The sequence below is a fragment of the Oncorhynchus gorbuscha genome, linkage group LG10 (assembly GCF_021184085.1).
Source record: "Oncorhynchus gorbuscha isolate QuinsamMale2020 ecotype Even-year linkage group LG10, OgorEven_v1.0, whole genome shotgun sequence".
NCBI classification, from domain to species: domain Eukaryota; kingdom Metazoa; phylum Chordata; class Actinopteri; order Salmoniformes; family Salmonidae; genus Oncorhynchus; species Oncorhynchus gorbuscha.
In genome coordinates, this window is record NC_060182.1 from 27,521,106 (window position 1) to 27,542,274 (window position 21,169).

The 21,169-nt window shown below is 42.5% G+C and overlaps 2 protein-coding genes across 9 annotated transcripts in view; both read left to right on the plus strand.

The window, feature by feature from the left end:
• The window catches only part of LOC124046861 (deleted in malignant brain tumors 1 protein-like), a 31,795-nt gene extending 17,471 nt beyond the window's left edge, over nucleotides 1-14,324 (plus strand). The window contains exons 8-15 of the mRNA XM_046367650.1: nucleotides 3,997-4,314; nucleotides 4,809-5,150; nucleotides 5,263-5,286; nucleotides 6,067-6,090; nucleotides 6,222-6,539; nucleotides 6,692-6,706; nucleotides 11,772-12,089; nucleotides 12,613-14,324. Of these exons, the coding sequence (XP_046223606.1) occupies nucleotides 3,997-4,314; nucleotides 4,809-5,150; nucleotides 5,263-5,286; nucleotides 6,067-6,090; nucleotides 6,222-6,539; nucleotides 6,692-6,706; nucleotides 11,772-12,089; nucleotides 12,613-12,635 (1,382 nt within the window). The 3' untranslated portion in view covers nucleotides 12,636-14,324. The remainder of the gene's footprint in view (nucleotides 1-3,996; nucleotides 4,315-4,808; nucleotides 5,151-5,262; nucleotides 5,287-6,066; nucleotides 6,091-6,221; nucleotides 6,540-6,691; nucleotides 6,707-11,771; nucleotides 12,090-12,612) is intronic.
• Nucleotides 14,325-14,737: 413 nt separating this feature from the next.
• The window catches only part of LOC124045801 (plasma membrane calcium-transporting ATPase 3-like), a 39,079-nt gene continuing 32,647 nt past the window's right edge, over nucleotides 14,738-21,169 (plus strand). For 5 of the 8 annotated variants that reach the window (XM_046365435.1, XM_046365438.1, XM_046365437.1 and 2 more), the window contains exons 1-5: nucleotides 14,739-15,214; nucleotides 17,308-17,968; nucleotides 19,664-19,861; nucleotides 20,052-20,309; nucleotides 20,604-20,729. In XM_046365435.1, the coding sequence (XP_046221391.1) occupies nucleotides 17,752-17,968; nucleotides 19,664-19,861; nucleotides 20,052-20,309; nucleotides 20,604-20,729 (799 nt within the window). In that variant the 5' untranslated portion in view covers nucleotides 14,739-15,214; nucleotides 17,308-17,751. Of the gene's footprint in view, nucleotides 15,215-17,307; nucleotides 17,969-19,663; nucleotides 19,862-20,051; nucleotides 20,310-20,603; nucleotides 20,730-21,169 lie in introns of all 8 variants that reach the window. The other 3 variants (XM_046365441.1, XM_046365436.1, XM_046365442.1) reach the window with 3 other exon arrangements.

A 21,169-nucleotide genomic window follows, 5' to 3' on the forward strand; every position in this document is an offset into this window, starting at 1 on the left:
AGTGAGCCCACTGAAGAACAGCCAGACGAGTAGAAACAGGAACGAAAAGAAGGTTACTAGGGCAAGCGCGCGGCGACGCAGTGTGCGTGAGTGCTTGCTTAACCTGTCTCTCAATTCCCCAGACAGTCAACCCGACAACACGCCCAACAGGAGGGATCCCCTCGGGATCGGTAGAAGCCACAGAAGAACTAAAGAGACGGGATAAAGCATGAGGCTTGGTGTTCTTAGTACCCGGGCAATAAGAAATAACGAATTCGAAACGAGCGAAAAACAACGCCCAACGAGCATGACGCGCATTCAGTCGTTTGGCAGAACGGATGTACTCAAGGTTCTTTTGGTCAGTCCAAACGACAAAAGGAACGGTCGCCCCCTCCAACCACTGTCGCCATTTGCCTAGGGCTAAACGGATGGCGAGCAGTTCGCGGTTAGCCACATCATAGTTACGTTCCGACGGTGACAGGCGATGAGAAAAATACGCACAAGGGTGGACCCCATCGTCAGTATCGGAGCGCTGGGACAGAATGGCTCCCACGCCCACCCCCGACGCGTCAACCTCAACAATAAACTGTTTAGTGACGTCAGGTGCAACAAGGATAGGAGCGGATGCAAAACGCTTCTTAAAGAGATCAGAACAACAATCATACGACCGGTGAGGAGGAAGGGAGTTGGTTCTGGACCGACTGAAGACCGTGCGCAGACCATGATATTCCTCCGGCACTCCTGTCAAATCACCAGGTTCCTCCTGAGAAGAGGGGACAGAACAAACAGGAGAAATAGCAGACATTAAACACTTCACATGACAAGAAACGTTCCAGGAAAGGATAGAATTACTAGACCAATCAAAAGAAGGATTATGACACACTAGCCAGGGATGACCCAAAACAACAGGTGTAAAAGGTGAACAAAAAATCAAAAAAGAAATGGTCTCACTATGGTTACCAGATACAGTGAGGGTTAAAGGTAGTGTTTCATATAATATACTGGGGAGAGGACTACCATCCAAGGCAAACATGACCGTGGGCTCCCCTAACTGTCTGAGAGGAATGTCATGTTCCCGAGCCCAGGCTTCGTCCATAAAACAGCCCTCTGCCCCAGAGTCTATTAATGCACTGCAGGAAGCTGCCGATCCGGTCCAGCGTAGATGGACCGGTAAAGTAGTACAGGTACTTGACGGAGAGGACCGTCTAGTAGCGCTTATCAGTCGCCCTCCGCTTACTGATGAGCTCTGGCCTTTAACTGGACATGAAATGACAAAATGACCAGCGGAACCGCAATAGAGACAGAGGCGGTTGGTGATTCTCCGTTCCCTCTCCTTAGTCGAGATGCGAATACCCCCCAGCTGCATGGGCTCAACACCTGAGTCAGTGGGGAAAGACGGTAGTGTCGGAGAGAGGGGAGACACGGTTAACGCGAGCTCTCTTCTATGAGCTCGGTGACGAAGATCTACCCGTCGTTCAATGCGAATAGCGAGTTCAATCAAAGAATCCACGCTGGATGGAACCTCCCGAGAGAGAATCTCATCCTTAACCTTAGCGTGGAGTCCCTCCAGAAAACGAGCGAGCAACGCCTGCTCGTTCCAGTTACTGGAGGCAGCAAGAGTGCGAAACTCTATAGAGTAATCCGTTATGGATCGATTACCTTGACATAGGGAAGACAGGGACCAGGAAGCTTCTTTCCCAAAAACTGAGCGATCAAAAACCCTTATCATCTCCTCTTTAAAGTTCAGATAATTGTTAGTACACTCAGCGCTTGCCTCCCAGATAGCTGTGCCCCACTGCCGAGCCCGACCAGTAAGGAGTGATATGACGTAGGCAATCCGAGCTCTCTCTCTTGAGTATGTGTTGGGTTGAGAGAGAACACTATATCACACTGGGTGAGAAAGGAGCGGCACTCAGTGGGCTGCCCAGAATAACATGGTGGGTTATTAACCCTAGGTTCCGGAGGCTCGGAAGAACCGGAAGTAGCTGGTGACACGAGACGAAGACTCTGATACTGTCCTGAGAGGTCGGAGACCTGAGCGGCCAGGGTCTCAACGGCATGCCGAGCAGCAGACAATTCCTGTTCGTGTCTGCCGAGCATCGCTCCCTGGAACTCGAGAGTAGAGTAGAGAGAATCCATAGTCGCTGGGTCCATTCTTGGTCGGATCCTTCTGTCATGCAGGTGAATGAGGACCCAAAAGCGACTTGGCGAAAACAGAGTCTTTAATCCAGTAAAGTAATTCTACAAACAAAAGACATAATTCCACTCGTAATGACGAGAACAGACTGGAGACTCGATCAAGAACTGCAGGTTGCCTCGGGAAGGCACTTGAACCTAGCAGACTCAGACACCTGCTCTCCACGCAGCATCTGAGGGAAACACGACACGACAGGGCGATACACAGACACAGCACGGTGAACAATAGACAAGGATCCGACAGGGCAGGAACGGAAAACAAGGGAAGAAATAGGGACTCTAATCAGGGGAAAAGATAAGGAACAGGTGTGGGAAGACTAAATGATTGATTAGGGGAATAGGAACAGCTGGGAGCAGGAACGGAACGATAGAGAGAAGAGAGAGAGGAAGGGAGAGAGAAAAAGGGGAACGAACCTAAAAAGACCAGCAGGGGGAAAATGAACAGAGGGAAAAGCAAAATGACAAGACAATCTAAGACAAAACATGACAAATGTGATAACCTCTTTCATGGTTATATGCTGTGGGATCTGAATTTATTGACAACCTTGATAATGATGAGCAAAAATGACTGTATGAAATAAATAATTAAAATACTGAACTAAATTGTATGCTCAGAAAAATGGGGAAATTATATTATTTATACTAATAAAATTTCTTAGAGAAAGAGATTTTGTTTAACAAGTAATATTTTTTCTCTCAAAAAGGTAGGCGTCAAAATTATTGACACCCCTGTTTTCAATACCTTTCAATGCTTCACCTTGCGAGGATAACAACACTGAACCTTTTTCTAAAATGGTTAATGAGTTGGAGAACACATTGGGAGGGATCTTAGACCATTCCCCATACAGAATCCTTCCAGATCCTCAATATCCTTTGTCTGAGCTTATGGCCTGCCCTCTTCCATTCAAACCACAGGTTTACAATGGCTTTCAAATCCGGAGACTGAAATGTTGATTTTTGTGGCCAATTAACAATTTCTTTGTGGATTTTGATGTGTGTTTGAGATTATTGTCTTGCTGGAAGATCCACTTGCTACCAAGTTTAAGCATCCTGGTAGAGGCAACCAGGTTTTTGTCTTAAATGTACTGGTTCTGGGTAAAGTTCATGATGTCATTGACCTTAATAAGGGCCCCAGGACCAGTGGAAGCATAATAGCCCCATAACATAAAAAAATACACTACCATATATTACAATAAGTATGGACTTCCTTTCTGCTCATGCATTTTCATTTCGACGCCAAACCCCACCACTGGTGTGCATATCCAAAGAGCTCTATTTTCATGTAATCCAACAAATAACAACACCTGGAGTTTGCTAAACGGCATCGGCACTTAGAACCGGTTCTTTGGTCAGATAACATGAAAATAGAGCTCTTTGGCCACACACACCAGTGGTGGAGTTTGGCGTCGAAATGAAAATGCATGAGCAGAAAGGAAGTCCAGACTTATTGTAATATATGGTAGTGTATTTTTTATGTTATGGGGCTATTATGCTTCCACTGGTCTTGGAGCCCTTGTTAAGGTCAATGGCAAATAATCCTGGAGCAATAGGAAATGTGAATTATTATGTGCATTATACTTACTTTTCATTTTTGTAGAAATTGTTAAATATTTCATAACGGCAAATCAAGTCTGAGATTTCAAAGTGAAAATTGCAAACTTCAGAAGCCTTCTTAAACCTCAAATAAACTACAAGTTCTAAATTTCCTGCACTGCAGGAAAGTTATCCTACAGCAGGATGATCAAATTAAGATCCCTTTCCATCAGTTTTCAACTTAACGACAGTCCCACACCCTGTCATCTTCACAGTTGTCTATTACAGATGGCATTTCCAGAGTGCGTCTGGTCAACGGTCCCAACAACTGCTCTGGTAGAGTGGAGGTGTTTGACTCTGGCCAGTGGGGTACAGTGTGTGATGATGACTGGGATCAGAGGGATGCTCAGGTAATGTGCAGAGAGTTGGGCTGTGGAGAAGCACTTGAGGCCTTTGGATCTGCCAGGTTTGGAAAGGGCAGTGGCTCCATCTCTCTGGATGACTTGGCCTGTTCTGGCTCTGAAGACTCTTTGCTGCAGTGTCCCCACAGTGGCCTGGGTAACCATGACTGTGGCCACCATGAAGATGCAGGAGTCACCTGCGCTGGTGAGATAAATGTTTGTGGCAGGACGTTTATACATCATTATATTGTATATGTTGGTAATAGGGCTAGTGTTACACTGTAAAAACCTAATTCTACAACAGGTATTTCTGTAGACATCCAGCCATTGAACTCCCTGTGGACTTTCCTATTCTCTTTTTGCAGTATTGGCTCAAACTAATATGGGATCTTACTTTATTAGCTGGATCAAAACCATGTATAAAAAAACCTACCACCATGTTCACTAATGATGTCCTTTAAAAAAGAATTCCTTCAGTGTAGAGGAACTAGTCAAGTTTGCAGTATTTTGCCTTTGCTTTTTGCAGTGTTTATAAATCTATGGTGTATGCAAAGAAAAACAATGCAAAATTGATGAAACGTGCATTCACCTCAGTATTGTTTGCTAACCCAATTGTACCTTAATAAAGCGAACAGGGATGCACCTAATCTCTAATCAAACCAATTAGTAAATGGAGTTAACAGTTATCTTTGTTTACAGGTCCTACAGAGAACAGCAGCATTTCCAGAGTGCGTCTGGTCAACGGTCCCAACAACTGCTCTGGTAGAGTAGAGGTGTTCCACTCTGGCCAGTGGGGTACAGTGTGTGATGATGACTGGGACCTGCTGGATGCCAAGGTAGTGTGTAGAGCACTGGGCTGTGGGGTGGCGCTGGAGGCCCCGGACCAGGCTCACTTTGGCCAAGGCAGAGGGGAGATCTGGCTAAAGGATGTGCAATGTTCTGGGAATGAAGGTTCACTGCTTGGTTGCAGCTCAGATGGACTGGGGTCACACAACTGTGGACATTCTGAGGATGCAGCAGCGATATGTGAGGGGCAGTCAGGTAAGTGAATGGTTGAAATTTCTCAGACAACTTATTTAAACTACCAACACCAACAAGGGGCTTGTGTAATGTTAACATTTTTTTCCTCCCTCTCTCTTTCTCTCTCTCTCAGGTCCATCCCCTTCAGATTTCCATTGTGAGTCATCTAAAAATGAATTTCCACTGGGCACAGACAATGTCTATTTCACATTGGTTCAACATAGTTTCATTGTAATGATGTGGAAACAATGTTCATTTAAACAGTGTGTTCCCAGTGGGTCTTTACTTTATGTTTCAATTGCAGAAAACCTCACTATATGGAAAGAAATTATGATTCACACGTCATGAGAAGAAACCCCTAACTAACATAACCAGTTTGCCTCAGTGCAGTTTGTTTTCACTTATCACCATAAATCTGAGCATTGTTTATGGTCGGTATATTTTAGGTTTGAATAAGAGATTTACATTTACATTTGAGTCATTTAGCAGACACTCTTATCCAGAAAGACTTACAGGCGCAATTAGGGTTAATAGGGTTAATGCCTAGCTCAAGGGCACATGAACAGATTTTTCACTTAGTCGGCTCGGAGATTCAAACCAGAGACCTTTCGGTTACTGGTCCAAAGCTCTTAACTGCTAGGCTACCTGTCTCCCTTGACCTGGGTCCTGTAATTCAGCTGGCAGACAATGGCAGGTGCTGTCTGTCTCTCCAGCAATAATTGAAGGGGAAAGATTTAACACCATACGATATTCTCTCTCTCTCTCTCTCTCTCTCTCTCTCTCTCTCTCTCTCTCTCTCTCTCTCTCTCTCTCTCTCTCTCTCTCTCTCTCTCTCTCTCTCTCTCTCTCTCTCTCTCTCTCTCTCTCTCTCTCTCTCTCTCTCTCTCTCTCTCTCTCTCTCTCTCTCTCTCTCACTCTCTCTCTCTTCATCTCTCAGGTCCATCCCCTTCAGATTCCCATTGTGAGTAATCAAAAAATGTTTTTTTTTAACTTTTGTTTCAGTTGCAAAATGAGTCATAATACGTATTTGTAAAACAAAAAGTTAGTGCCCATTACACATTTCTCCCTTTCCCTTCCTCTTAACTCAAACAGCTGACTTGACAGTGCGCCTAGTTGATGGTCCCAACCGCTGCTCTGGCAGGGTGGAGGTCTACCAGGATGGGATTTGGGGGACAGTCTGTGATGATAACTGGGCTGTGCTAGATGCCCAAGTTGTATGTAGGGAGCTGAGCTGTGGACCAGCCACAGAGGCTCCTCACCAGGCTCACTTTGGTGAGGGGAGTGGCTCAATCCTATTGGATGATGTGGCGTGCATGGGAAGTGAGGGATCTTTACTGGAATGCAGCTCAGGAGGGATAGGGAACCATGACTGTGGCCATGATGAAGATGCCAGTGTAACTTGCATGATGGGTAAGTCTCAGTCTACAATTACAGTAGACAAAAATAGTTTATGTTCAGATGAATTAAGGATAATTTAATACCTGTTTTTCACAATATCTCACTCTCATTGTCAATATCCCTTCTCCATATTTTCCTATTTTCATAACCTTCAATTCAACAAGAAGACCCATTTAACATTAAGATCAATTCCATACAACTATATTTTAAGTGTATCATGCGGGGCAGTGGGGTATGGTGTGTGATGATAACTGGGACGTGAGCCCTGCTGACATGGTCTGCAGACTGCTCCGCTGTATGTGGGCTATAGATGCCCCCGTATGGGCCTGGTTTGGTATGGGAGATGGTATTCCCATTCTTCTGGACAACATGGCCTGTGTTGGAACAGAGGAATCTCTCTTTGACTGCCCCTCTGATGTGATAGGTCGGTACAACTACATGCATCCTGAGGATGCGAGTGTTGTCTGCTCAGGTGAGATTTAAGGGGAAGTTCCATATTCAACTGTTAGATGGTTCCTGATCCTGAAAGTAGTTTATTGGCCAGGAGAACTGTAATCTATGTTTCAGTTTTCTTTAAACAGCCACTGCAACCTTTAGCTAATTTAAAACGCAGGTAGCTTTATTTATTATATAGCACTTTTTAAGGTTACATACAATGGGTTCCAAATTTTTTTGACAACCTTGATAAAGATTAGCAAAAATGACTGTATAAAATAAATCATTAAAATACTAAGCTATATTGTTTCTTTGAAATTATGTTATTTTATACTAATAAAACTGCTCAACGAAAGAGATTTTGTTCAACAAGTAATTACTTTTTTTCTCTCAAAAGGTCAATACCTTTCAATACCTCACTCTGTGAGGATAACTGCACTGACCCTTTTTCTAAAATGGTTTATGAGTTGGAGAACACACTGGGAGGGATCTTATACCATTACTCTATACAGAAACCTTCCAGATCCTTGACTTATGGACTGCCCTCTTCAATTGTTTTAGTATTTTACCCCCTTTTTCAATCTTGTCGTATCGCATCAACTCCCCAAAGGGCTCGGGGAGAAACGGTCAAGCAATGCGTCCTCCAAAACAATGTCCCACCAAATCGCGCTTCTTAACCCAGAAGCCAGCAGCACCAATGTGTCGGAGGAAACACTGTTCAACTGACGACCGGGGTCAGCCTGCAGGCAGCTGGCCCACCACAAGAGTGCGATGAGCCAAGTAAAGCCCCCCCGGCCAAACCCTCCCCTTACCCGGACGAGGCTGGCCCAATTGTGCGCCGCCCAATGACAGCCGGTTGTGATACAACCCGGGTCTGTTGTGACACCTCTAGCACTGTGATGTAGTGCCTTAGACTGCTGTGCCACTCAGTAGGCCCTGTGCTCTTCAATTTAAACCACATGTTTTCATGGAAAATGTTGATTTTGTGGCCAATTAATAATTTCTTTGGATTTTGCTGTGTGCTTGGGGTTATTGTCTTGCTGGAAGACCCACTTGCAGCCAAGTTTCAGCCTCCTTCACAGGCAACCATGTTTTTGACTAAAATGTCCTGGTACTGGGTAAAGTTTCTGATATCATTGACCTTAATTAACAAGGGTCCCAGGACCAATGGATGCAAAATAGCCCCATAATATCAAAGATCCTCCACCATATTTTACAGTACATACTGTATGGGTTATTTTCTGCTCATGCATTCTCATTTCGACACCAAACCTACCACTGGTAGATTATTACATATGGGAAGAACTATTGGATATCAGAGTGGCGGTAACTCACAAGCACTACCAGCATTACAACCAGGAATACGACTTTCCCGAAGCGGATCATTTGTTCACACCACCCAGAGCAATTGAACTGATTCCAAAGAGCAACCCAAAACAACGCCTGTGAAAAAGAGGGACTGGAAGCAGTCTTCTAGTCCAACTTAGGGGAGCGTACACCACCCACCGCTTCCGAGTATATTACTCGCTAATGTTCAGTCCCTGGATAACAAAGTTGACGAGTTCAGGGCAAGGGTTATTTTCTGAAGAGACATCAAGGATTATAACATACTCTGTTTCACGGAAACATGGCTCTCTCGGGATATAGAGCATGGCGGATATACTGTCAGAGTCGGTCCAGCCATCTGGATTCTCAGTTCATCGCGCCGACAGAGATAAACATCTCTCCGGGAAGAAGAAGGGCGGGGGTGTATGTTTCCTGATTAACGACTCATGGTGTAATTGTAATAACGTACAGGAACTCAAATCGTTTTTTCACCCGACCTAGATTACCTCACAATCAAATGCCGACCGTATTATCTCCCAAGTTAATTATCTTTGGTTATTGTCCCAGCTGCGTATATCCACCCTCAAGCCGATACCACAACTGCCCCCAAGGAACTTCACTGGACTTTATGCAAACTGGAAACCATATATCCTGAGGCTGCATTTATTATAGCTGGGGAATTTAACAAAGCAAATTTTAGGAAAAGGCTACCTAAATTCTATCAGCATATCAACTGTAGTACTTGCGCTGGAAAAACACTCAACCATTGTTATTCCAACTTCCGGGATGCATACAAGGCCCACCCCCGACCTCCTTTCAGCCAATCTGACCACAACTCCATTTTGCTCCTCCCTTCCTATAGGTCAAAACTCAAACAGGAAGTATCTGTGCTAAGGACTATTCAACGCTGGTCTGACCAATTGGAATTCACGCTTCATGATTGTTTTGATCACGCGGACTGAGTTATGTTCTGGGTAGCTTCCGAGAACAATATTGACGTGTACACTGAGACGGTTACTGATTTCATCAAGAAGTGTATAGGAGATGTTGTACCCACTGTGAATATTAAAACCAACCCTTACCCGAAACTGGATAGATGGCAGCATTCACGCAAAACTGAACATGCGAACAACAACAAAGTAGTCATTCCCTCTGCAAAGCAATCAAACAGGCAAAACGTCAGTATAGAGAAAGTGGAGTCACAATTCAATGGCTCAGACATGAGACGTATGTGACAGGGTCTACAGACAATCAGGCTACAAAAGGAAAACCAGCCATGTCATGGACACCAACGTCTTGGAACCGGACAAGATAAACACGTTCTTTGCCCGCTTTGAGGATAACACAGTGCCACCTACATGGCCAGCTACCAAGGGCTGTGGACTCTCCTTCTCCGTGGACGACGTAAGTATGACATTTAAACTAGCTAACCCTCGCAAGGTTGCCGACCCAGACGGCATCCCTAGCCACGTCCTCAGAGCATGTGCAGCTGGCTGGTGTGTTTACAGACATATTCAACCTCTCCCTATCCCAGTCTACTGTCCCCACATGCTTCAAGATGGCTACCATTGTTCCTGTACCCAAGTATGCAATGGTAACTGAACTAAATGATTATCGCCCCGTAGCACTCACTTCTGGCATCATGAAGTGCTTTGAGAATATAGTTAAGGATCATATCACCTCCACCTTATCTGTCACCCTAGACCCACTTCAATTTACTTACCACCCCAATAGATCCACAGACAATGCAATCGAATGCTGTTCATTGACTGTAGTTCAGCATTCAACACCATAGTACCCTCCAAGCTCATCATTAAGCTTGAGGACCTGGGTCTGAACCCCATCTTGTGCAATTGGGTCCTGGACTTCCTGACGGGCTGTCCCCAGGTGGTGAAGGTAGGAAACAACATCTCCACTTTGCTGATCCTCAACACTGAGGCCCCACAAGGGTGCTTGCTCAACCCCTGCCTGTACTCTCTGTTTACCCATGACTGCATGGCCATGAACTCTTCAACTTAATCATCAAGTTTGCAGACGACACAACAGTAGTATGGTTGATTACCAGCAACGACGAGACAGCCTACAGGGAGGTGAGGGGTCTGGGAGTGTGGTGTCTGGAAAATAACCTCTCACTCAACGTCAACAAAACAAAGACTATGGATTTCAGGAAACAGCAGAGGGAGCACCCCCCTATCCATATTGATAGGACAGCAAAGGAGAAGGTGGAAAGTTTTAAGGTCCTGCATATGTTTGGAGTGTGACTGTTTGAGGTTGTAGACAGGTGTCTTTTATACTGATAACAAGTTCAAACAGGTGACATTAATACAGGTAACGAGTGGAGGACAGAGGAGCCTCTTAAAGAAGAAGTTACAGGTCTGTGAGAGCCAGAAATCTTGCTTGTTTGTAGTTGACCAAATACTTATTTTCCACCATAATTTGCAAATAAATTCATTAAAAATCCTACAATGTGATTTCCTGGATTTTTTTTCTCATGTTTTCGGTCATAGTTGAAGTGTACCTCTGATGACAATTACAAGCCTCTCTCATCTTTTTAAGTGGGAGAACTTGCACAATTGGTGGCTGACTAAATACTTTTTTGCCCCACTGTATATACTGTATTCTATACTCTCTACTGTATCTTAGTCTATGCTGCTCTGACATTTCTCGTCCATATATTTATATATTCTTAATTCCATTCCTTTACTTAGATGTGTGTATTAGGTATTTGTTGTGAAATTGCTACATATTACTTGTTAGATATTGCTGCACTGTCGGAACTAGAAGCATTTCATTACACAAGCATTTATGCCATTTACACCGCAGACTTACAGTCAACATCTGCTAAGCACGCCATGCTCTTATCTGCTAACACGTTTAACCAATAAAATTTGATTTGATTTAATTTGGTGTGCGTGGCCAAAGAGCTCAACTTTCATGTCATCCAACAAATGTAAACACCTCAAGTTTGCTTAATGGCATTGGCACTTGAATTGGAACAGATGACATGAAAATAGAGCTCTTTGGCCACGCTCACCAGTGGTGGGGTTTGGCCTCGAAATGAGAATGCATGGGCAGAAAAGAACCCCATACTTATTGTAATATATGGTGGTGTGTTTTTTTATGTTATGGGGCTATTTTGCTTCCACTGGTCTTGTGGGCCTTGTTAAGGTCAATGGCAAATATTCCTGCATCAACATGAAATGTTAATTGTTCTGTGGATTAGAATGAATGGACATTTTTGTCGGGGTTGATACATTTTTCATAAGGGAAAATCAAGTCTGAGATTTCAAAGTGGAAATGACAAACTTCAGAAGCCGTCTTAAACCTCAAATACACTACAAGTTCTACATTTCCTGCATTGCATGTTATCCTACAACAGGGTGATCAAATTAAGATGCTACATCTGTATATTTTCTACAAAGTTTTTAACTCAACATCAATCCCACACCCTGTCATCTTCACAGTTCTACCTGTCTATTACAGATGGCATTTCCAGAGTGCGTCTGGTCAACGGTCCCAACAACTGCTCTGGTAGAGTGGAGGTGTTTGACTCTGGCCAGTGGGGTACAGTGTGTGATGATGACTGGGATCAGAGGGATGCTCAGGTGATGTGCAGAGAGTTGGGCTGTGGAGAAGCACTAGAGGCCTTTGGATCTGCCAGGTTTGGAAAGGGCAGTGGCTCCATCTCTCTGGATGACTTGGCCTGTTCTGGCTCTGAAGAATCTTTGCTGCAGTGTCCCCACAGTGGCCTGGGTAACCATGACTGTGGCCACCATGAAGATGCAGGAGTCACCTGCGCTGGTAAGATAAATGTTTGTGGCAGGAAGTTTACATATCATGATATTGTCTATGTTGGTAACTGTACTTACATTTGTGACACAAATCCTATTCAAGTCATGGTACTGATATTAACATTTTTCCCACATCATGTTCAAATCATCTATAGGTGACTTTGTTGATTTTCACAATACATATTAGATACTTTCGGATGATTTGGACATGATTTACAAAAAATGTCGGTGCCAGGATTTGGATGGATTCATGCCACAAATTCTAAAACGTTAGCATTTGTAAAACAATCCCAGGGAAATGAACCAAAGCAAGGATTTCTGTCAAACCTTGTTCTTTATCCTTTACAGGATAAAGAAACCAAGTTAATTTTGTACTATGGGTGAACTATCCCGTTAAGCTGAAATCAGTCAAGAAGTTGTTGCTAGCTCATACGTAGATGCTGTGTAAAAGTCTGTGTGAAGAGTAATACTTTTGATCATTTTAATATGTGGTGACCCTATGTGTCAATGTTTCATTGTTTTTCTCATTTTAGGTTCTGCTTCCGGGGCCTTCTGAAAGCATGTACTGTAGAGCTCTCATCCATCCAGTCTAGTAGTAACAATGGTCAACCATAGATACTGTATGTACATTCAAATTCTATTTCTATGATACCACCTCTCTCCTCCTGGGACATGCTGGTGTGCAAATCAAACACACTAATAAAAATACAGTACGGAAAACCATTATCTGTAACAATTGAATTCTGACCAGAGTGGATTTTCTTGCCTTCAGCAGGGAATGTGGCATCCAACTATTTAAAATCCTGCCTCATGTATCATTCATAAAAGCCCTCTTTAATGACACAATGCCAAGAAGGTTGCTGTGTCAGAGTTTCCAGACTGAGAAGGTGAAGACAACCCAGGCCAGCCAAGCCCCAAAGGCCTTCTAAATTTGAACTCCAATATAATTCAAATGCAATCACATGGGGTATAAGATTAGTATGCATAAGGTGTTGAAAATTATTTGTGTAGTGTTGACAATACTGTAACTTCAATTAGGAAGTGAACTGAAATACAATTCAAAAAAATAATCAGAGAAAATAATGGGCAATTTTTTATTCATGGTTTTAATTTAAATTCATTACATGATATTTAGACATTTAAAAGTTTGTGTTGACATTTTTCTAGTTCTACTAAACATTGTATTTGTTATGTCCCTTGCATAGTTTGCTTTCTACAAGTAACAGGACCTTGAGTCATATTACCAGGCTAGTGTACTGTGAATTATTATAATTGACTCTATCTTGGATTAAATCAAAGTAATTAATACTGTATTGTTCTTCCAAGGTATTTACCATTTCTTTATTTTCTTTGGGATTTTACCCATATATTCACAAAGTTGCAAGAGTAAGTTCACCTGCTAAATTCCTCTCCATCCACTCCATCAATAGAGAGCAACAATAGGTCATTGTTAGATGATCAAGGTATCTAATTAAGCTTTACAATATAGGCTAACTTGAACATTACACTTTTCCCAAAATATCAATAGGAATATATTTTTCATTTTACATTCTTATTGTCCTCCTATTTCTCACCCACAATCACCATAATGGTTTCACATTGTCACGTTAGGCTTATGCACTGCTGTTCAATGAATTAACATTAGACAGAAATAACATCAGACAATCACATTTATGACATGAAAGAGGCCCAGCAACTCAGCTCATTTCACAGGGTGAGCCTTAATAATCTCTATTTAGATTCTGAATATGCAATCAGGCAATTCCATTTTATGCCAGAAGAGGGATACAGTCCAGTTTTGGTGTGCTAGAGCAGGCAGATCTCAATTCACATCTGCTACAATTCTGATAGGACATTTAAAGGATTTCAAATTAATTAATTGATTGTGTAAATTGTTGTTTGGGCTTTACTTTAAAAAAGATGGTCTCTTTTTATAGAGGGATGAAGAGACCAAGTGTATGCCAGACTCATGCAGGTGAAGGTCATGGACTCGATAACTTCCTTCCTCCTTCCTCTTCCTTCTTCCTCACCCACTCCTGTGTTGGCATTGGTCTATGTTTTATTAATGGGGAAGTCGCTGGCTACATGGCTACCTCTATAATTAATGTAGTTTAGCATTAGAAGGCAATGTGTTCTGGGGAGAAGGACAGGAGAAATCTGATTATGATGAATGGACAGTGCATATCAATGAGACCAGAGAAACAACCTGTCATTTTGTCTATGTGTAATAAACTACGTAACACTATATGCTCTGATTATTTATTACATGTTCTGTAGACAAAATGCTTAGCTAATTATTATGATGATAATAAAAATATTTATTTGTGATGAGGAAACATAAACATGTTACAGAGCCGTTTTCAACGTAGGGCTATCAAGTAGCTTATATAGGCCTATCTACCTCCATAAATTGATGAAAGTCATTCTGATTATTATTTCTCGTATGATGATTTGATTATTATTTTTTATTATATTGACATTTTGTTTTACCAATGGCTGTCTAAAGTTCAGACAGTCTATATAGGGATACTAGTACCAATATTCTGGACTAACGTGGTTGTAAAGTCTGAGTGAGCAAGGGGAGGGGTTGCAGGGAGGGATAGCTAGGAGCGTCAGCTCGGCAGTCGCAGCATCCATCCACCCCTCCCACTCTTACCCGTCGCATAGAACAGCCCATTTTAATGTTGCCATCATCATAGGACGAGTGCGGTAAGCGAGGAATCGTTTCAGCATGTAGACCCAAATTCTTGCTCACCAATTGGAGCTTATGCTGTATAATCAATTAGACGAAAAAATTACAGCAACGAGAATAATTGGGACCAACGACCAGAATAACAGTAATAATATCAAATAGCTACCTGCGGTCCATAACCGTTGATTTATGCAAACACGCTAGTATCTGCCTTCCATCATATAATTTTATTCCGCATTAGAAGAATTCCACATAGACGTCTGCACAATTCCGTGCTATACATTGTTATCTCCTGACCAGAAACAACAGATGGAACATCACGTCGGTACAGTCTACATCCTTCAAACGTTTTTGTCTGTCGGATATGAAGCGAATTTAAAAGTAAAGAACATTGGATTTCCTGTTTTTCGAAACTCTCCTTTGACGTCCTTGGACATGGCCGGGTGAGTTTTTTTTTTAAAATCTCAGTTCAATGGTGGTCTATCATTATGGTGGACTAAGGACAATATGGCATCAAAATGTCTCATGATATTGGAGTGACCTGTGAAAATGGCGAATATTTGCACCATTTATTAGACCTAGGCCTATTATTATAGCCTATACCTTTCTCGGTAGAACACTAGTATTGATAGCAGTCATCCAAAATATTATGGTACAGGTAAGCTCTGAGATAAAATGTATTCATGAATCCAATATAGTTAATTGGCTACGTAACCTTTATCAATACGACATGCTATAAAACATTTATTTGTCAGTTATTACAGGCAATTATAATTTATTACCGAGTAGACTAGGTAGGCTACATTAATGTTGTGTGCAACAAGAATATATTATTATTCATAGTAGGGCAGCATTGCCATCTGGAATATATAAAATCCCGATTTGGCGTATTCTGGGAATAGGGTATAGGCCTACGGGTCACTTCTATGATTTTTATGAGTATGCCGTTATTTTATGTCTGAATGAGTCAAATCCGTGCACAGAGATAAATTAGTCCGCAAATGAGCCAGTCAACACGGTTATAACCTTGTAGCAGGCCAGCTCACAGATTAAATGTAGCACATTCACTCGGGAAAAATTGTATAATCTTCCCACCATAAAGAAACACACTATGTTCCAATCGTAATTTTCCATGAGCTGCAATTCCTCTGAAATCTGTTGCCTCGAAAATATGTTCTCATTCACATTAGGCCCATTATATCCCCATTCAACTCTGGAAAAACAATTATAAAAATTGGGAATATAAGGAAAGGTGTTATTTCCCTACTTTAGTGTGCATTTCTATCGTAAGGGATGGATATCGCTGACATAAGAGAGACGTTGTGCAGACCAAGGTTAACACTGATATCTGAAGGTTACAAGTAAAGGGCATGGTGGATTTTGACAATGTACTAAAACATGCTCCGTCTTTCAAGGGAAATTGAGGATTTTTTAAAGTTATGATATATAAATACATATGTTTCCATTCACATTTTGATACTGTGGAAATATAAAAACATCTTAATAGAGCCTACTCCTTCGTGCCACGATGGAGGCAATTTTCGCCTCGCATCACTCGGAGGAGAGTATCCTCTGTATCCCAGATCGCTGAGCATCATGGCTGTGCGCGTCGCCTTGGTAAAAGCCCATTCTAGACATGGATTGGCTATTTCCATACGAGCGTCACGACGCTCGTTTTGGAGACTGTACTGTGATAACAAATATTTTCTGGAAATGTGTTTAACCTTAAAAATGTTGTTGGGATTTTGATGATTCCTGGGCCCATATAGCAAGTATGGGTGGAATAGCATAAAGGGAATGCAATTCACTGTTTGAAGATGAGGAGGAGAGGGGTTATTATGCGAAGGTCATTATACAATACTCAGAATAGTGTAGGTCTGATGCATTACCTAAAGGCTTCTAAAATTCATGAGGAGACAAAATAATCAGATAATTCCATGCACACCTTTAGATTATTTGCAAATGCCTCTAAAACATTAAATAGGTCATAAAACTTATGAAATCATGATCGTGATTACAATTTGATGCCAAGATTCAAGGATGTAACTTAGAGTCATAGATAAATAACATTATGAAGATATTGTATATTTGCATGGGTTTTCATCCCAGTGCCTTTCTCCTCCTATTTTAAGTATGAACATTCATTGCGGTTAAATATGTCCCCCTGATTAGAGAGCCAACGCGCTACTAAGCAGTTAGAGAGGCCATAACATCCTAAATCAATTAACTCAAAATCAATAGACCTTTTATAAATAAATTATATCTGTTTTTTTGTTTCATTTGATTTGTGTCCCAGTGAGGGAGGGGTGGGATGGCAGCAACTCCTATTGGCTCATTAATAATTCTCTTTGGTGCACATTATAGACCACATTTTTATGATAGAGTGAAATCCTGTCAAAACGCTGAAATCCTTACAATCTGAGAGTTCTTTTCAGACTTGGGTTTATTGTAGCAAAGGTTGACAACTCAACATCTAGATAGGGTTTAATGATGTAAGAATATTCCCTACAAAACCCATCTTCTCCATCTTCTCCAGCCTTTAGGTGAATCCTACACAGCACCTGCCAAAGCATCTTTCTCTTCACCTCCAAACGCTTGAGCCCTTCTTTCTGTTTCTCTCCTTACAAATATCTGTTTCTATGGATTGGTATCCCCCTTATCATTTTGTTTGATTCTCTTTTCTCTTCTGGGGTTGTGAGACAGACCAGATTAAAGTCTTTGGTGGAATAAACCACCGACAAATCACACAACAAAAACATTTCCAAATGTTCTTCCACACATGCCCTGATATGGAGAATCATAGAAGGGGCAAAGGAGGGAGTGGCATGGGGGAACATTAATCTAAAAATCACATAGTCAAGCATTTCCTACCCTGGCCTATCCTGGCCTATCCTGGCCTACCCTGGCCCTTTTCAAAGAAGTCCATCAGAGAATCATTGTTTTTTGAAGAATCAATACACTTCTATTACCACACATTATCATGGGGGACTTAGCCAATAGTTCAGTGGAGTTCAAACCCAAGAAGCAAGGTAGTGGAGGGGGAACAGAGGTCAACCATGCAGGGGACTTTGGGGCCACCCTGGAGGACCTGCGGGACCTTATGGAGCTGAGAGGTGCAGAAGCCATTCAGAAGATCCAGGAGAACTACACGGACACAGAGGGCCTCTGTCAGAGACTGAAGACCTCCCCAGCCGATGGTGAGAGTCTCACTCAGACACACCACTCTCAGTGACATACTTCACTGGAAACATACAATGCACTTTATTAGTCTACCTTACTAATAAAATTCAAACCAATAGGTCAAATCAACTGGATTTTTTATGAACAACCAGTTGATGATATTTTATGCTATAGCGCCACTGCCATTTTGTTTGCATAGATGGTTTCTACCAGATGTCCTCATTTGTACTGTCCTCATCCGCCTGGTTTTCTATCTGTATTTGTGCATTCCCAACTCAGTCTGCCCGAACAGGCTTTCATGTTATGTTGCTAAGCTACAAAAGCATCAGCAATCTGGTGGGTGTGAGGCAGAGAGACAGACACCTCCTCTCATTCATCATGGCCCCCTGCAGCAAACATAAAATAGTCCTGAGGAAAGATGTTCAAACCACTATATGAGCCGTTAATGTTTTCAGCGTATTGCTTTATTTTCACCATTATAGTTTAAAATTATGTAATTTGTCACTTTTTAGATTATGTTAAATTATACAAGCGCCTATGATTCAAGAAACGTCTAATATCGGCACACTTTTATGATGATTACAAAACTATTTTTATAATTCAGTAGAGATAAATGTAGGCTGTTTCAGTTAGAGAGATGAAGGGGAATTTGTTCATGAACCTTTCATTACCATGGCAACTGTGAGAATATTGTCTGAATGAGTAAAATGTGACTTTTCACAGAGAGTCAGATTAATTATTAATTTGCATATCTCATCGCCCTGAAATGTTCCTACTCACGTGTCTTTTTATCACCAGACTGTTTCACACATCATTTCTGAATTCGGTTATAGTGTGACTACATTTTGACTACCCCCCAAATGGGATTGGGTGAAAAAGAGACAGGGAGAGAGGGAGAGAGGGAGAGAGAGAGAGAGAGAGAGAGAGAGAGAGAGAGAGAGAGAGAGAGAGAGAGAGAGAGAGAGAGATGGCTGGGTTGACAGTAGCAGCAGGTGATGTTTGGCAGGGTAGGACATGAGGTGGGTGTGCCAGAGCACACACCCCACAGAGAAGCAGACACACACTGACTTAGCCATCTGTGCCATTCCCACCCCATCTATCTCATCCTACTAAAAGAGCACCCAGCACCCAGTGTCAACACTCAAACATTTATATGTCTGTTATATGATTCATGTGAGTGAGTCTATTGCAATGTATTTACAGAAGTAATTGAAAGATGGTTATGCCGTGTTTTGTCTGCTCTAATGTAGACATTTTGAAAGCATGTTATTTTAATGCTCTGTCATAATGCCTACACAAGGCTGTAAGAAACATGGCCTAAACTGTAACTATCTCAAGTTCTATGACCATGTCCTATATAATGTAATGACTGTTTATGACAACAGTATTTTTTATGGCCCGTTTCTAATGTGAACCCTATTATGAACTGTTACACACTAATTTTCTGAAGCATGATTTGTTGAAACGGATTCAGATTCATGGCAGAGACCTGCAATTTGACAAATGTTTGGTCGAATGTAGGCATCCTGATAAAACATCCAAATAATGTTTCACTCTACAGTAATCTTCAACAGTTCCTTAACTACCCACTTACCTACTGAATTCACACAAGACTCTGATACCCTCGAATAGTGTTTTAAATGAAATCCAGTGAAGTGGATGAAGGGATGCCATGCACCATGTTCAGTAGCAGCATTCCCTGTCCTCTCTAGGCCTATCGGACAACCCATCAGACCTAGAGAAGCGTGGCCAGGTGTTTGGCCAGAACTTTATCCCTCCTAAGAAGGCCAAGTCGTTCCTGGAGCTGGTCTGGGAGGCCCTACAGGATGTGACTCTCATCATCCTAGAGATAGCTGCCATCATCTCCCTCGCACTGTCCTTCTACCAACCGCCTGGAGAGGAGAGCGAAGGTAGGTGTGACTGACTGTCCAGGTATCAGACTTTGGCCTTCCGCATTCCTTAATAAAGCATTAATTAGCCCTCTGAGCTAAAGCCTAGGCATTAGCTATGGGAGTTAACACAGGTTTTCAGTTCTCTCAGTTAAGGTAACTCATCAGGTGAACGGAGTCCTTTCTTCCTATTTTCTCTCTCTCTCTGCAGCGTGTGGGAATGTGGCATCCGGTGCAGAGGACGAGGGCGAGGCGGAGGCTGGCTGGATTGAGGGCGCGGCCATCTTGCTGTCTGTCGTATGCGTAGTGCTGGTGACGGCCTTTAATGACTGGAGCAAGGAGAAGCAGTTCCGGGGGCTGCAGAGCCGCATTGAGCAGGAGCAGAGATTTGCCGTGGTGCGGAATGGCACCGTCATCCAGATCCCTGTGGCTGAAATGGTGGTTGGGGATGTAGCCCAAATAAAATACGGTCAGTTCAGGATCAGGAGAGGTCCCCTGATGTAGTATACCTGGTTGGACTATCTATGTAGCTACCTGTGTATAATGCATTTGTAGTTCCTTTGACTGTATCTTACCGAAGGTCTATTAAGAATCAAACATTCATAACAGCTCAACCATAAATGCATAAATAATACATTAAACATATCTGGTTTTGTGTAGATTCCTATTAAGCAGTCATAACAATGTTTGGATCCTTATAATTCCTTATAGATCCTTATAAGTCTCTGGTCCCTTGTCTCCTCCTGCTTCCACTCCCACACAGGTGATCTCCTGCCTGCTGATGGGATACTGATACAGGGCAACGACCTGAAGATCGATGAGAGCTCGCTGACCGGAGAGTCTGACCATGTAAAAAAGTCTGTTGACAAGGACCCCATGTTGCTGTCTGGTGAGTTGTTTGCATATAATACAGTAGTCATGTTACAGTTGGGCGAAAGAGGCCATGCCAGAGGTGTTTGCCTCTGTGCAGTATGTTTGTGTGTGTCTCTGATCACAGAGATAGTAGATTATGTAAACCAGCTAGTAAGCTAGCTAGCTAGTTAGCTATGCTGTTGAAACAATCTAACTAGTCTTTGACCCGGGATTGGAGTTTGTTGTGCTGCTGACACCTGCCTCTTAAGCATACTATCAAATTGAAACCTTCCCTTTTACTGGCTGTGATATGACACATGCAACTCAAAACAGAGCCACTACTTACACTACCGTTGGGCGCCAGTAAGTTCTGCCTGCAGGATGAGTGCTGTCAGTGGGCAGAGGAGCGGGGGAGGGCGACTTTGTGTCTCTGTGTGCTGGCTGCAGTGCCGAGAGGGGAAATCTCATTGCCTCTCC